General features: G+C 36.6%; 2 protein-coding genes across 2 annotated transcripts in view; one reads left to right on the top strand and one right to left on the bottom strand.

The window, feature by feature from the left end:
* The window catches only part of LOC5565233 (focal adhesion kinase 1), a 322,375-nt gene extending 309,763 nt beyond the window's left edge, over positions 1 to 12,612 (bottom strand). Inside the window, exon 1 of the mRNA XM_021849317.1 lies at positions 12,491 to 12,612. The gene's annotated coding sequence lies outside the window, so the exon portion shown is untranslated. The remainder of the gene's footprint in view (positions 1 to 12,490) is intronic.
* LOC110678157 (nucleophosmin-like) lies at positions 2,320 to 2,763 on the top strand. Its single transcript, XM_021850778.1, has one exon. It carries the CDS (start codon positions 2,320 to 2,322, stop codon positions 2,761 to 2,763), a length of 444 nt encoding a protein of 147 aa, XP_021706470.1.
* Positions 12,613 to 18,168: the final 5,556 nt, after the last annotated feature.

Here is an 18,168-nt window from a genome sequence, read left to right as displayed (position 1 = left end):
ATCTTCACCTTAAATGCAGATATAACAAAAAAAACTTTCGTGCACTGTCTGGACAATCAGATTATGAAAATCGACTGCACGTCGTATTTTTTATCAGTATTCATGGTATATTGTCGAAATCCGAAGATTTCCCAAACATTGTATCAGAGAAACTCTGTTTTTTTCTACTTTTTAATTGTTTTTCATACTAAAAAACATGGGATTCCCGTTTTTGATGCATTTACACAATATATGAAAAAAATCACCGGAGACATATTTGAAAACCGGCTAATTTTCCAGTGTATTTGATTTTAAGTACAGGCAGGTCTCCTCTTAGGGGTCTTTCTTAGCCGAGGGGTTAGAGTCCGCGGTTACAAAGCAAAGCCATGCTGAAGGTGTCTGGGTTCGATTCCCGCTCGGCCCAGGGATCTTTTCGTAATTGAAATTTTTTTGACTTCCCTGGGCACAGAGTATCATCGTACCTATCACACGGTGTATGTTGCGGTATCGTTTTCTTTGAGCGTCCCACAGAAAACTCGTAGTTTGTGTTGGGAACAGCTTTAGCTGCAAATGTATTTTAATTATGATTTTCCAATTATTTAGCTTACAATAGTACACTCTTAAAATAATGAAAATAATTGTGGACGTAATTCTCGTTATGACTGAACGACACATGATGTAAGTGATGGAACGACACAAAAACGTGTATTTGAAGGTGTATTGAACAAAAAATGTAATTTTACATGAAAGCTGTACAAAAAATTTAATTATACACGGAAAGCGATGGAACTGTGATTGACAATTCCCAAACCAGACACTATCGTGTTTAAAATTCGACATAAATTACAATCATTCGGCTCGCTTCTTTTATGTGCATCCGAAAGACGTAAAATTACATGCTTTTTTGGTAGTGTGTACTGGGGATTTTTTTTTATTATCGTACGGGTTTGGGCCGAAGGGTCTCCGATTTTCATGAAACTTTTTCCACAGGCAGGGCTCATGGATATATGAATAAAAAAAATTGAGAAAAATTCAGGGTCGCCTAATTTTCCGGAAAACTCAGGTGGAAATTTTTTGTTTTCCCTTGACACTACTTACTTTGAAAAATCATAACTCAAGAACGAAGCATCGTAGAAACAAAGTTTTTATATAAAAATTTAAGCAAATTTTCTCAAAAATCCAAAAAAAAATATGAACTGGAAAAAAATTTCCACAAAATTTTCCACCGTTGGGAAAATTCGTAAAGAAAAGCCGGAAAAACTATGCCCGAACTCGTGGAAAATTTTCAAAAAAATATTTTCGAGAAGGTAATTTTATAAGCTTTAATCACTGAAATTTTTGGAATACACTTTTTTTTCGTTTTTGAGTTATGGCCAATTTTGTGAAAAATGCCCAGATGTGCCATATAAGACTTTTCTTTGAAAAATCATAACTCAAGAATGAAACATTGTAGAAACAAAGTTTTTATATGAAAATTTAAGCAAATTTTCTCAGAAATCCAAAAATAATATGAACTGGAAAAAGTTTTCCACAAAATTTTCCACCGTTAGGGAAATTCATAAAGAAAAGCTGGAAAATCTATGCCCGAACTCGCGGAAATTTTTTATTAAAATATTTTTGAGAAAGAAACTTTATAAACTTCAATTCTAGTAACTTTTAGGATGTACTTTTTTTTGTTCCTGAGTTATGGTCAATTTTGTGGAAAATGACCATATTAGCCTTTTCTTTGAAAACAAATCTTTGCATTTTTTACAAAATTGACCATAGATCAGGAACTAAAGAAAAGTACATGCTAAAAGTTCAGTTGGCAACCGCTCCTCGTGCGCGATATACGTGTTTCTCCTTAGCTCCAGTTGTTCGAAATTATCACGGTTTCTTGTGTGACAGAATTTTTGCATTCAACGCAAAATGACTGCGCACAGGAAAAACACCCTCGTTGTGGACTTCAGTACCCTGCCAAAGCGACCGGTTTTGGACCAGGTGGAGGAATTCCTCAAGAAAAAGCTCCAGCTTGACATGGCCGATGTCAAGAGCATCCAATTGCATCACCTCGAAAATTGTGTGTTCATTGAGATGAACAATGCAAGCGTAGCACCACGTCTTCACAAGCAACACCATCTACGACACTCGTTTATCTACGAAGGCGTGGATTATTTCGTCCCGGTGTACGTGGACGGTCCCACCACTACTATCAAAATACACGACCTGCCGCCGCAGATGCCGAATTCGATCATCACCAAAAACCTTCAGCAGTACGGCAAGGTACTCTCCATCCAGAACGATGTTTGGAAAAACTATTTCTCGGGCGTTCCGAATGGTGTTCGCGTAGTTCGTATGAGGATGGAGAAATCGCTGCCGGTATACATTACCGTTGACGGCCATCGCAGCTACGTTAGCTACCCGAAGGAACAACAACGAACTTCGTCGAGTGCAATCGAAAAGCAAGCTGAGCCACACGCACCTAGCAGTGAGCAGAAGAGTAACGAAAAACGATGCGCACCACCGCCGGCTCATTCCGAATCAAGTGAGGATGATACTGGCGATGACGACGACGACGACGACGACGGCGACGACAACGATGACGATAATCGAAACGAAACAACAGTGGAGCCTAGCGGGAAGAGACGGTTGTCAACTGAGACTTCGCATAGTGGAACGACAGTTGAGAACGAGCCAAAGCGATCATGTAGTCAGAATGGTCAAACAGCCGATAAAAGGAACAACTCGGATTGGAAGGTGTACCAGACGCGATCGAGAAGAAAAAATGAGAGTGAACCAAAATGAATTCAATTATGTATGATAATATTCTTTCAGACACGAATGCACCAAATGGTGTAAAGTGTCTTTAATAAAAAAAAAAAAAAAAAATGCTAAAAGTTACCAGAATTGAAGTTTATAAAGTTTCTTTCTTAAAAATATTTTATTAAAAAATTTCCGCGAGTTCGGTGCTTAGATTTTCCAGCTTTTCTTTATGAATTTCCCCAACGGTGAAAAATTTTGTGGAAAACTTTTTCCAGTTCATATTTTTTTTTTGATTTCTGAGAAAATTTGCTTAAATTTTCATATAAAAACTTTGTTTCTACAATGTTTCGTTCTTGAGTTATGATTTTTCAAAGAAAAGTCTTATATGACACATCTGGACATATTTCACAAAATTGGCCATAACTCAAAAACGAAAAAAAAGTGCATTCCAAAAATTTCAGTGATTAAGGCTTATAAAATTACCATCTTGAAAATATTTTTTTGAAAATTTTCCACGAGTTCGGGCATAGTTTTTCCGGCTTTTCTTTACGAATTTTCCCAACGGTGGAAAATTTTGTGGAAAACTTTTTCCAGTTCATATTTTTTTTTGGATTTTTGAGAAAATTTGCTTAAATTTTTATATAAAAACTTTGTTTCTACGATGCTTCGTTCTTGAGTTATGATTTTTTAAAGTAAGTAGTGTCAAGGGAAAACAAAAAATTTCCACCTGAGTTTTCCGGAAAAATAGGCGACCCTGAATTTTTCTCAATTTTTTTTTATTCATATATCCATGAGCCCTTCCTGTGGAAAAAGTTTCATGAAAATCTGAGACCCTTCGGCCCAAACCCGTACGGTAATAAAAAAAAATCCCCTACTTACAATTTTAACAGTGTTCACCTTTCCAAATCCTTTAGGTTTATCAATTTTAATCCCCAACTTTAGGTTAAGTAGGTAGATATCTAATAAAAAAAATTCCCTTAGGCTACAAATTATTGATTTTAAGAAATTTTACTTACACTAGGTTTTCAATGAATTCACCACAATTGTAAATAGTAATTTTTACTTAGGGATAGAAATTCTTCGCTCCTAATCAATTATAATATAGAAACTCCTGCTGAGAAGCAGGCTTTGTGCCAGTAAGGGCGAAATGCCAAAAAGAAAAAGAAGAAGGTCTCCTCTTTGACGCTGCTACCCACTTTGTCCCAACAAAATTTTCTCGGCTTTTGTCAACAGATTGAAGTGAAATTCAATAGGCAATAATTCAATGTGTCATTCACAAACAAAATATCTGTTTTAATTTACATTACCGTGCAAGAAAAGTGAGGAGTAGCGACCAATAAAAGACCTGATTAAATGTTTGATCAGACTTAACATGACGTGTTCCTTACAGTTTCCCAATCTATGAAAATCAAACATTTTACGTTTAGCGCTATCCTTTTTTGGAACTGAAACATCTACTTGATGTGTGTTATGTCTCGTTTACAGACTTGACACTCGCTAGACCAAAATAATCGTTTGCTTTCCGCATTTGTTCATCAGCACATTTGAATTGAAATTTGCATAACATTTCCCACCAAAGACACCTGCCAACGCTGCGTCCACTCGGCTACAACAAAGTTGTTAAATTGCCATAATGATAATCTACTCCCACCACCACCATCGTCACAGCCATCCTCAATCAAACGGTGTGTCAAAGTGTCAATAACGCATTCAAGTTTTAGATCTTCGTCGCTCGATAGCCGCTATCGCCCCGGGCTGACACGCAAGGTGTGTGCTTAATATTAATGAGCTGCCATATTTAAAAGTTAATCTCTGTACAAATGCGCGAAACCCACAATTAATTGCCCCACTCTTGGCTGCCGGAAAGAGGCAGGAATGTAAATTTATAGTTCATCGATCCAGTCGACGATGCGCACATAAATCGATATTTTATGTGCAATACTGGAGTTCTGGGTCTCCATTATAGCTTAGTATTGAGTATTCGATCTCCGTCGGTCGATTAAATTAGCTTGAACATATAAATTATGCTATCCGTGTAAATTATTCTACAACTGATCAATACTAATAAGTCAAATTGGACCGATATGCTTTTAATTTTATTTTATTTTAAGAAAAAGTACTCCAATAACAGCAACAACATTTTTGCATTTTTTTGCTGTAATATTGAAACCCGTCAATTTGATGAAACATATGTATGTATCAAAATAATACTGGAAGACCAGATTTGCTAAAGTCCTTGACTTATCTTCTCAAGACTAAAAAAATCCACCAGTTATGTTTGTCTAAACACCGACCAACTATGATTCTATGATTAAACAGCACTACTTCAAGAACCAAGGGTGGTTCAAATCAATAAATTGCACTTTCTCAGTGCTAATATATCGTTCTAACACAGCCTAAATTCCCAATGTTAGCCGTATTGGGCGCAGACGAACGTAGCACAATCACAGGAAGTTCTTGCCGAGGATGTCGAACTTTCAATATCCATGGCCGTTGGTCAATATCCATGGCCAAGCAAGTTCCTGAAACTAGACCAAATTTGCCGTTGACTGCATCCGGATGCATCGAATTTCATCAATCTTCCATAAAATTATAAGCATTTGAACTTGGGCAAAATTTTGCCTATCTCAATCATTTTGCCTACCCCCTGTATGTGACGACGATTAGGCTCCCGGTTGCAAATGTCAACAATGCGATGAACTTGGGTGGCGGTACTTATGGCAAGCTGGTCGGAAAGCCACTGAGCGTACATCAGCCTCCTGAAATTTGCTTCAAGTGTTTCGGAGAGAGCGTTGAGATGTTAGTTGAGAAAATGCAATGACCCTGACAGAAGTAATCTATGCAGAAGATGCGGCAGCGTATGCCATAGGGCGGGCGATTGTATGATAGGTTCTGAAGGCGATGCGTAGCACGTTATAGTCAATGGGCGCAGATGTGCGGAGCGCAAGGCGGACTAGGATTGGTGAAATGATCTTAAGACTAAGAAGGACGCCAAACAAAAGGGTGCAGTCTATAATCAACTGGCACAAGAAGTACTTGGCGATCAGGTTGATGTAAGATCCCTGATTGCAGAAGCGACTCTCCAGTGTAAAAATCTGGATGAAGTCACCGATGCCGCGGAGGACTCGGCTGCCCTCAAAGAGCAGTGTGTCACCAACGTAGCCAGTAAGGCCATCCACCTTAGAAAGGGCCCGCTGGGCACCCAAGTGGCGGCGATCAGGCTGCCGGTTGCAGAGGCCAACAAAGTGAAGAACTTGACATACTCAAGGTAGGCTGGTCGGTTTGCCGGCTGAGCAAACAACAGCCTCCTGTGTGTGTCGGGAAGGGCCAACAGTCGTGGAAATGCAATGGTTCTGAAGGGCAAGCGATTGTAAGCAAATCACTAAGTGCCTAATATATGTCGACAGAGCAGATAATGGACACTTAACGTGCGGATTCAAATATCGGGGCACAAGCGGAGTATCAAAGCAGCCAAAACGGAAGAAACACAGTTAAATTTAAACCCTTTAAAAAAACCCTTGAAATAAAAGACTTCGTTGAGCACTTCCACAGTTATTAACTGAAACTTTTTTGCGTGATATTCTGTATCAGTTCAAAATGTGTCTTGTTAAAAATTTCTTTAATAAATCATAGACGAATCCTTGTATCTGTCAAACTTTGGATATGCCCAAGAAAAGTGTTCTATTAGCTGTTTTTGTATTCTTGGAACTCTGCAAATGACTCATAGAATAAGCAAATATTGAAGAGTATTAAAATTTTATTGGAAAGGCTTTGCGATCCATAAATCCATACGTGACTACACAACTAACAAATGTTATAAATTTATGTTTGTTTTCATGCACAAATATGAAGCATCAAAATGAATGCAAATAACAACGACCGATCTCTCATCTTTCAATCGAATTGACTTCAGATTTACACGATAATGTAACATTCAAGCATATTTAATTAAAAATTTAATTAATATTCGTTTAAATTTACATGATGCTGTAACAATACACGAATTTGGTTTATTTTTACAGTAGCCTTTAGCCACCCCATTGAAATTTAAGTATTTTTTTCTGTGTGCACTGAAAATAAATTAAGGTATATACATAATGGAATCGTTTGTTGAAACAACGAAATCATTCGTTGTTTTCTGCATCGAAACAGCCTCTTAGAATATATGCAACCAGCTTCTTAATAAAATGCAATGTTCATATTAAAAATATACATTTGTTTTATTGTACAAACCACATTGTAATCGTAATTTATTTTATTTTATTTCGTATTAGGTACGAACATTGAAACACAATGTACGAATCCTTCGTAAGAACATTACGAGTTTTTCATCCAGTAGAGTAACGTCAGTGGAAAACATAAGCAAAAAAAAGCAAAACTCTCATCTTATTATTGTTATTATTATTATTATTATTATTTATTAGCGACACATTACCATTCGTTTGGCATTCGTGTCGGAAAACTCTCATCTAGGAATTAAAAACTTTAACTGATTATTTTTTCTCGTCCATAGTAAGTTTTTATCACTGCACAATTTAGCTGGAAAATTGTTTTCTCTGCTCTCGTCGATTTTGGATGTATGGTGGTTATGCGTCAGAGAAGTTGTTCGTAATTAAATTTTGCATTTTGTTAGAAAACGGTGGATCTTATTTGTGGTTATGCTCTTCTACGAACATTTAGAAAACGTTTTTATGAACAACTTTGTCGAAGACGCTTTTGATCGAACTCTTCATTTGAGCTAAGTAAAATGATTCTGAAAGTTTTAACTCAGAGTGGACTAGAAAAAAAAGTTTTTTATTTCAAATTTTATGTGGACGTGATCTTCAAAAGAGTTTTAGAGGAAGTAATGATACCCATTTTTGCCAAACATTGCAAGTTTGTATTTCTTGTGATTTTGAAGTTATAAGCAAATTTGAGTGAAAAACTATGAAATCTTTAGACGCCCAAAACTTATGGAGTTGGTTCGATCATTTGTTTCTTTTAGCGGCCTTCGAAAGGCTATACAATAGGCCAACTGTGAGAACATCATTTTTGAAAATTGAGAAAATTCACTTCAAAAATACACTTGCAAAACTCGAAATTCGCCGGCAATTTACAAGGTTTTAAAGTTAAAGGCGTGCTGCCTTTAGCAAAGTTGTAGGTTTTAACTAAATCTACAGCTTTTCCATACACAACATTTCTGAAGAAATGTGAAACAAAAAATGTAAAATGATGATACGATTCAGATGTAGGTCACCTTTTATTTATTACTATAAAACTTTACGTTCTACAATAGTTCACAAACCATTACCATATAAGGTACAGTGGGGGAAGTGTATCAGTGGGGTAAGTGGATCATTTGTCCATATTAAGTATAAATACTTGAAAATGTTGAATGTTTTCGCACCACTGATTCGTTTTAGGTTATATTCTTACGTCCACACTGATACTATTGCAAAACTGGTACTACACATACACTAACACAAGCATACTAGTTAGCTATAAAAATCAATTAATTTCAAAATTGTTTTCTATCAACACATGGTGAGCATTTCAGTTCTAATTGAGTGAATCACAATGAAAAATATGTGATTTTTATAAATAAATACAGATATATTTACATGGTACACTTACCCCTACTTCTTCATGGGGTGGGGTAAGTGGATCAATTATTATTATCCTTTGTTGGCAGACTACATACAAGAAATTAAATAAGTTATAATATCTGCAATCTGTTTTCCTAATACTTTTTTTTCATTTCTAGCTTAAATTTGTCAAAGTGACCATAGGCACTTTCAATTAATCCACCTTAAAGTTTTATAAATCTTTCTGGTATAAAAATTGAATTGCGAAAACGGCAAAATATACTAATTTTCCAATCGAAAGCATATTATCGTACCTTGTTTGACCATATTAATTGTTCTAGACAGATCAGTCTTCTAAGAGCTTCCTTCTACTCCAAGATTCAAACAAGCATGCTTTGAATTCATCTCAATGAGCGGGATCGTTTTGAATCCTGATTTTTCAAATCTCAGCATGTGCGAGTTGTGCACGGATTCAATCCCAGGATTGAATCCCTGTCATTGAGCTCATAAGCAATCCATCGAACGATTATAAAATCCTCTCAGTCTTGAATGTGAAAGTTAGACAGTTCATAGGGGATTAGAAGAAATGAGGTCGGTGTAGTAAGGAATGCAATGAAATTATATCGGTCATTAGAAACGTTTAAATAGCATAACATATCAGAAAATTGGCCCTACTGGCGGTCAGCACCAAAATCAGTAAACATTGTTAAGTCCAGGATTTGGCCGTCACATCTATGTCTTTACTCCTGCTTGACATACTTCAGCCATCTAACCATCTAATAAAATCTTATGTATACTCTCTGTTTAGAAGCAAGGAGTTTCGTCTACATGAGAGTTGCGTTGCAATCGTGCAGATCAGGAGGCAAACATATATTGACGGTAGTCTGTAGGTCATATTCCAAATGTAGTTCACTAGAATCAACTGTTCATGTTAAATCTTTCACTTTCCAAGTGTTCTGTCAGGCAGAATTTTCCAATTAAAACTGATGGAAATATCAATGCCGACTAGATTTTTCCACCAGCAAACAATCAATCAAGGATTGAATCCTGGGATTCAATCCTCGCATACACGTGGCATGATTCATTGCATGCCTGGATTTGAGCAAAAAATGCGCGCGGTATAAATCCTGTTCTGGTGACTTTGAATCTCAGCAGCTCTTGGAGTGAGATTTTTTGAAGACTGAGACAGATGAAACAATTAAATTCATAAATAAACCACAGAACAGTTCAGGGCCGACAAAGCTCGAAGCTGCACCCTGTGTTACTAGATTGTCGGCGATTTCGTTCTCCTCAATTCCACAATGGCCGGGCACCCAGTACAGTACAATGTAACTTCGTTCCCACTGTAGAAAGAATACATTCCCAAACTAATTTTGATCTACATGTACATGCCATTAGAGCATTCAAAGCTGCTTGACAGTTTGACTAAAAATACAGATCTAAGCAAACCTATACTGTCCATATTCGCACAACAGGAAAAACTATAGAACATGGGGCTATTTTTGCGAATATGGGCAGTGTATTTTCTTTTGAGGCAAACATTTGTACGGTTATCTGATATGACAATTCAAAAACATTGAAATTAGGTGATTATTCAATGAAATTTAATAAAAATAATTTCGAAGTAAGCTCAACAATTGCTATATTATTTGTCATTTATAATGTAATGAAATTAAGCTATTATTATACAACTAGAGGGTCTTGTCCCGGGAATCCCGGGACAAAAATCACGGGATCTAAAAAATCCCGAATTCCGGGAAATTTTTAAAAAATCCCGGGATTTCCCGAAATTTCATATTTCACTAGAAAATACTGTTGTATTTTTTAAAATAATGGCACAAACAATTTTTTTTGTGACTGTTGATGCAAGAATGTATTTTAACTATTGTATTCAGCTTACTCTCTAATGGCCGATTTCTTCACCTTCGTTTAAGCCGTAAACCACGTTTACCCATATGATTAAACTAGGTTTTCTGCCCTAAGAGTTTTATTGAGATTTAAGGCCACTTATGCTTAAACTTGTGTTTCTCTGGTATGTTAGTTACGTAATATTCAATAAACTATAACAGGTTTCTCTATGGTTTGTTCCATTCGTCAACAATTGATTTGGTGGTTGTTTTTTTTTATCTTCCCGTAATCGTTTCAATTTGCCCGGTGTACCTTACACTTTTCCTGGTCTAACGTGGCTCCAACGTCTAACATGGCTGTTATGCCAATCATTCAAACGCATGAAGATTCCAAACTACTCTATAAAACTAAACATTGCTTCAAAACTTACTCTGACTGTTCTATAGTCGTTTTGGAAGAATTTGATTTTTGCCCCGGATCCCGGGATTTTTTCGAGTACGGGAAACAAGACCCTCTATATACAACACTCAAAACTAAGCTCAAAGTTTAAATTTAAACGCGAAACTTTGAAACTGTATTCTTTTTTTTTTACAATATGCGTGCATCTTCTGTCGGGTGTGGGATCACTGCGTCCATTTGTTAGGACTATACCCTATTACTCTATGTACACAATGTTTTCCAGTAGCAAATGTGCCTCCGGAATACTTTGCGCATTTGACTGAACTTTGAACCATCTGCCATTGATGGGCAGAAGTCCTAGGTTGCAGTGTTGTAGTTCCCCCAATCTGGCGTGATCAGCCTAATAAAGCTAACCACCTCCCTGGGGGATGCGTTCCAAATATCAGCTGGCTGTAAGTAGTGCTTGCCAAATATTTTGAACCTACGATGGATGTGTGCACTGCAAGAGCAGAGAAGGTGTTGTGAGGTTTCGTCCGTCTCGTCACAGAAACGGCAATTTGTGTTTTGGATGCCACCGATCTTGTATAAGTGGTATCTGCTTGGGCAGTGACCAGGTATTAGACCGATGTATGTTCTGAGATCCCTTTTGTTGAAACCTATAAGTTTTTGTGTTTGTGTCGTGTTTATTGTTACGAACCTTTTGTACTGATTCGCATTGGAAACTGTATTCCAATTTGATTAAATTTGATCGAACAACCAGTTGTTCAATTCCGTGTTTAGTGCAGAGTTTGAAATGCCAAGGAATGGCTCTGGACCAATGAACATATTGGTTGATCCATTCCTTGCCAGCTGATCGGCAATTTCTTTACCCTCTAGACCCGTATGTCCTATGCGTGCATAGTTCATATACTCAAAAATTTAGCGTAAATTTAACTACCACCGTTTCTTTAATTAATCTCAATTCCTATATATGAAGTTAGTTCAGAAGTTGAGCTGATAAAAATCATCCATCTGAGAAATACAAAAATGAATTCCTACTTCAGTCATTTGTTGAGTTGCAAAATATCATCTCCATAAATTTATTGTAATGCTATATTTTATCACCCGTCATTCAAAGTATATACTGACAGGTAACTATATGAAAATGCCTAACATATTTCCAAAGCATTTCATTTGCAAGTGGTAAGCAACTGCAACTATCTATCACCCAAATAAGCACTTGCTTGAATGCTTCGTCACAGAACCAGTTCCTTCTCACCTTACCCTTTCCAGCACGCCAAAACTAGTGATAATGTGTACATAAACAGGTGTAGAATTGCAAATAAACTTCGTCATAGTCGCTGGACGCTTCGCGCAGTGTAAACGCTGCGAAGATACGTTAGATGTTTACCACATTCCCCGACAGGCTTAGTAACCCATTTTTGTTGGTTTAGATTTCGCTGAGCAGCCAAATCGCAAGATAGCAATTTCATCCGATTTTATCGCATTGGTCCCTTAACTTGAGGATTGCTTCTAGCTAGAGCTTCTATAATCTCGCATCCGTCGATCCATTCGTGCTTCCTAAACGCATTGACAGTCACTATCTGTTCTAGAGAAGCAACAATAACAACAAAAATCAGATCTGCGCGTTGTTATCCTTCCCCCTAAATGATAGTACATATGGAAAATCAGGGTGGGATGCTGGATATTTTCTTACTGCCTGTATGGGTGTATGTGTTGAATTTTCTTCAGCAATGGAACGCCACCTGCCAAATTTGCTTAGATTTAGGGAAATTTAAGGTATGGCAGCGAAAGTAAATTGCAATATTGTTTTTCCGCAACGATGCTAAGTATGTGGTTGAAATACCTGATCCTTTATGCTGTCCAGAATGTGTTTTGAGAACCTTAGATGTGTATTATTTACCTAAAATAAATTTGATGTCATTGTTTTGTTATTTCAAAATGATTATATTCTTTACCTTGATATAATGCAGACAAAGTATACTGGAGATAGATCTTCGTTACTAATCTGGTCTTTGCGTCGTCCAGGAAAATAGATTTGATTTATACCACAATATTTCAGTGAAGTTGAATGAAGCACCTAAAAATTTTCTCCACCCAAAGATACTGTCACAGATCACACAAAACACAGAACTCTATCCGAATCTTTTCGGCACCTTACAAATCACACCGATTTTTAATTACACAAAATTCACTCCAGGAATGATACATTCAGTACCGCTATCAGCTCACTAGTTAATTAAAGAAGCCGACTTCGTCCAGTACGATTTTCCGAAACGAAAACACTGCTTATATCCTCAAAAAGGTCAAAACAGTTTTTTTCTTGTCACTACCTTCCAGCGATAGATACTCGGTATTCGCGACTACGAAACAAAAAGAGATTTACAAAGCACTCGCACTTATGGAAAACCTCGTAAGGAACTGTCACCGTGTGCGTGAAAAAAAAGCAAAAAATATATCTCTCCTTGTTTTTCTCACAGAAAACCGAAGAAAACATCAGCAGCTTCGTAGTCCCGAATACGCACCAACCAATAATACTCGCACGAACATTGGGACTGGTTAGTGGTTCATCCAATAAAGTTGCACCAAAGCACCTACCAAAAACAGGCACACACACTACTTTACACCTCCCGTTCGTTTACATGCTTCTAGTAAACACGGAATGTCAAACAAACTATCACACTCGCAGGACGTAACAAATGTCATATCGTGTGACGGTTCAGTTACGCTTCTAGTACGGTGTTGGAACTAGTACTACAAGCGAAAGATAAAATGAGTGGCATATCATAGATTTCGGAAGAAATTTTATGAATATAATACACGTTACCACTGATCCTGGAGTTTTATTTCAGAAAGCAAATAAACCTGATGGTTGATTTCTTTGCCGAAACTTTGCGCAGCGGTCCTTTTGGACTTTATTTCTTTTCAAGTAGAAACTGTGGTGAAGAAAATTCGCTCTTTTGGACGATTCCTTGCCACGAAATCTTACGAATTTTGGACGGTTCAAAATAGTTATTTGTGCTACAAGTTGCAAAATGATTTTTTTCTACACGAGTCTTACGTAAATAATGACGAGTGCTGAAAAAAACATAATTTTGCAACGAGCTGCATACAACATTTTCTGCAATTACGAATACTGCCGTTATAGTTGGTTCAACAAGTAGGATAGTAAAAACTCAATATATTTTAATCACATAAGGGTTCATTCAAATATTACGTAACGCAAAATTTGCCAATTTTTGACCCCCTCCCTCCCCCACGTAACAGCTTTTGTATGGGAAATTTTCAATTTTTGTGTGGACCGTAACACTATGTAAGACCCCCTCCCTCCCCCTGTTGCGTTACGTAATATTTGAACGATCCCTAAGCCGTGATACAGTTGGAAGGTTGTAATAAATTCCAATTCGGACCCTGTTCTAATTCGGACCATCAAGCATTTCTTAATACTGGCGCTACTGTAAAGATTGTATGTACCGTTGTTCCACCCACCGTCTGGCTAGGATCTAAAACAATACATTTGACGCCTTTCAGTTATTTCGTTTGATTTTTATATTAGGCAGTTTGTTGTTTTGAAGTGCTCTAGTGTGCTATCGGTTAGCATTATTTCCAAGCTTCTGTAATTGACAATAATTCTTCAATCTTTCAGTGTTATTTTATAATCGAATCCCCCAAGCTTAACCTTTCATCTGACCATTTGGTTTCGCTATGTCTATGCACTTTTTGTGCTCAACTAGTTTGTAAACCTCAAAATGTGTGTTGGTCCAATCCGAACCTCTTAATTAATTTTCAACGAGCAACTATTTCATAAGCTCCACCCCGAGAAAGTCTTCTCGACATGCTAAAACATCACAGGAGTTGTAATATTTATGTATGGTGCCTTTTTTTTGTTGCGGTCAAGAAAAAGTCTTCGAAAAAAATTATTATCAAGAGGATAATTTATTTAAAAAGGAATCAATAAACCAGCTATTTGAAAAGCATCTCCATTAATACCACAGCCTATTTTGGATACAGCTTTCCAAATTTGTTTGACAATACGATACAAAAAAAGTTTACGAGTGCTGAGAACAATACAATCAACTTTCCATTACCCGATATAATGTGTTTAGAACTTGAAAATTTGATGTTTGGCTTCATTTTATAATCACTTTAATATAGCGTACAGTCACCCCACAGTTATGGATAGCACACAGATATGGATCAGAGTTGGCTTAAAACGGAAATATCTCGTCAAATGGAGTTGCAACTACGCAGAAAACATTTTACCCCCGTGAACAATAAATCTATACAGCATCGCAATCAATTATAATATGCTTAAGCATATTTTTTTCTGTATGTAGGAAGTAATATGTCAACCGTATTCCCAGAAGCGTTGATTCATAACTGTGGGGTATTGAAAACCATACCACAATTATGGATCAACGATTCCGAAACAAACGCCAAAACGTAGGGTAACGGTCGTATTTTGGACCCCCTAAGGAAGGGATTTTAGTTTTGTGTCCCAATTGATTAATTGCACAGCGTAACCAAGTCAGAGAACATGTCAAAATATAGAGAAAAACTTCCTCTACGAGATAAAAATGTCAAAACGGTCATGTAGGATCCAAAACCGTCGAAAATAATTGAATTGTGAAGCACTGTTTTTCATTATTTTGGACACACTTATACATTTTGGACCCTCAAAGTATATATTTTGGACCCCCGGCATTTTTTCATCGTTTGGCGACAAAGTCCATGACACTGGATGTATAATATGCTTGCCCATAGTCTACTCAATCGATCGACAATGGAAAACCGAAGCAATTCTACGCTTTTTGTCCAGAAATTTGAAAAATGTTTTTGTTTACATTTGAAAAAAATCTGACGGCTTCAATTTCTGTGTGTAACGTGTTGTAACGGTTGCATGGATGCACCGATTAAATTAAATTAATTTCAGAAAAAATAAATACATTTTCTTTGTACAAACGGTTGATGCAAGTGCGGAATAGTCCTATCTTCCTAAATGTCATGCAAATTGAGTTGGTCTTTCGATTTAAACCGGGAAATTTGCAGGAAAATGGCCAAGGTGGTCCAAAATATATAGGGGTCCAAAATATATTGGTTACCCTATGCTTTCACTAGCACACCATTCGATTGCCTCATAGATAAATTGCTGATATAGTGTTTTGATCCATAATATGAGTCGATTTGATCCATAATAAGGATCATCCTCTCCCACTGATCCACATCTGTGGGGTGGACATCGTTTGAAAATTCTATCGAAATCGACACTTTTTCGTAGATAATCGGGAATTTTGAGGTTGGTTCCCAAAAACAACTATATTCTGCAGGACCAGGGAGGTAATTTTGTTTTGTACAGCGTCGCCATTATTTTTAATCATATTTTGTTCTGAAAAATGACCCTTAGTTGATCCATAACTGTGGGGTGACTGTACTTTGACTCTAAATTGAAAGTCGATACTTCTCCAGCTTGATGTCCCGAAACTCGATGCTTTCTTTTTCTGTTTCCCGAACAAGTTTTAAACATTTTAAACTGATAGTTTTATGCCATGATTCAATATGTTGAAATTGTTGAAAAATGTCTTTTTCCAATGTATTTTGTCAAAACAACAAAATGTTCCAATAATAAAAAATATGTTCTTTATCTTGATATTTTACATACACAATTATCAGTTTGAAATCGAGGTATATAAAGTTCACTGTACACAAGTTTAAACCAGTTTCGGATTAGACCCATGTTTTATTTGATGAAATTCACATTTTACTTGAGCTAGTTTTGAGAAGAGCTACTAAATGTCATGAATATCACGTGACTTTGACAAATGAATATTGAAAATATCATAGTTCTCTATGAAAAAGTAATAGAGAAATATTTTTTTCCCGGTGACTTTTTCCAAATTATTGTCGGTTGGCAATAATTGCTAATGCGATATTTTGCATGGAAGAATGCTATAGGTATTTTTGTTTTCCCAAATTTTTGACATTTAATAGCACTGGTTATGACTCGAACTAAATTGGGATGTATATTTAATTACTGCTGAAACGATATGCTTTAGCTTAGCTTAGCTTAGCTTAGACTGACTACACATATCAATGGTTGCTATTCCGTGATTGACCAAAGTCAGTGAAGATGCACAAAGAATCAACTAGAAGTTCGGCTGGGATTGGCCATAATCTTCTTCAGTGTGCATAATTCAGTGCCTCTATTCATACATGATCAATAACGGCGCCGGCCACGTCCTTGCAGTCAGGTGGGATTGAGGGAAGGAATGTTAGTGTGTAACCTTTGCTATTTGGAGACCGTGTTTTCCTCTGCATCTCCACAAAGGTTACTGGGAGGGATGGTTGTTAATGGGGAGGATCGTTGGGTCACAGGATTCACTTTGATAAGCGATTAGACCATGATAAACGATTATTTGTTAACATGCTTAGGAATATAATATATCCAATTGACATGGGAAATTTCCAAATAGGAGTAAATAATGTCGTTACTTGAAGTGACGAACCATTCAAAGTTTGTTATACAAATAGCTAAAAGCAACATTCCTACAGCTGTTAGGACGAAAGCATGTGTAACAATATTTTACTCAAATTGAAAAAAATAAATCGATTGGCTGGACCATCACATAATATTCTTATGCCGACACTTACAGTGGCGAAAAATTCAAACTGTTTTGAATAAAATTAACGTTTTGCAAGTCTATACTTCTAGTACAGACAAACATACCGAACCATTCAAAGCTTTTTTTTATAAAAATAAAGGTAAAAGGCAAGGATTTTATATATAAAAATATGAATTAGAGTTTATGCCGACACTTACAGTGAGGAACCATTCATAGTTTGTTGAATAATCATATTTATGTCCCACCATTGAAACGATTAAATGTGCGGTCATACATATTTTATAGATTAAAAAAAGCATGAAACGAGCTCACCAATTGATCCTTCATCCTTGATTGAGCAGCCACAATTTTCAGCTTTATTTGAGGCATACATACTAACTGAGAAACGCGAATGTTTTTTCGCACTCGCTCCACGCGGACCGAAAACAATTGGTCTTGATTCCGTCGCTCGCCCTGCAAGAGCATTCCACACACTTAATTGTTAAATTTGGTTTCGGTAAAGCAAATTAACGAACTCGGCCGGTAAATCGTATTTTAACTGAAATCTCGTTGAAATTTGACACTTGATCCAAATTGACAGAAGTGAAGTGCCGAAAATCGGTTATTTATATTAATTACCGAAATTCGGTGTTTGAAATTGCCACAGTGTTCGGCAAACGAATTAGTTTACCGAGATTCGGAAAAGTGGATCTGTCAAATCTATCAGACACGTGCGATCGACGAAAGGAAAAGTGCAAAGGTGTTTTTGGAAGCTGGGCTCTTCATGTAAGTTATTGAAACGAATTTTTATTTCTGTTGTTCGTTTTTCACTAAAAGTCAATTGAATAAGCAAACATTTTCGATTATACTTTTCATTTCAGACACATCTATATTCGGAGCGTTCAAGAACAACCATACTGCAAAAAAAAACATGAGGGAAAATGTTTCAGTGGTGTTTGTAAGATTTTTGCTGTGAGCTGCGTCGCCTCAACATCAATTAAATATTGTTTTTTTTAGCAAAAAACTCAAATAAAATT

Source organism: Aedes aegypti, chromosome 3 (assembly GCF_002204515.2).
Source record: "Aedes aegypti strain LVP_AGWG chromosome 3, AaegL5.0 Primary Assembly, whole genome shotgun sequence".
NCBI lineage: Eukaryota > Metazoa > Arthropoda > Insecta > Diptera > Culicidae > Aedes > Aedes aegypti.
The sequence above is the reverse complement of the archived record's forward strand: the minus strand, read 5'-3'. Positions and strand labels throughout refer to the sequence as shown.

Coding starts and splice junctions, on each gene's coding strand:
- LOC110678157 (XM_021850778.1), top strand. CDS start 2,320: ATGGAGAAATCGCTGCCGGTATACATTACCGTTGACGGCCATCGCAGC.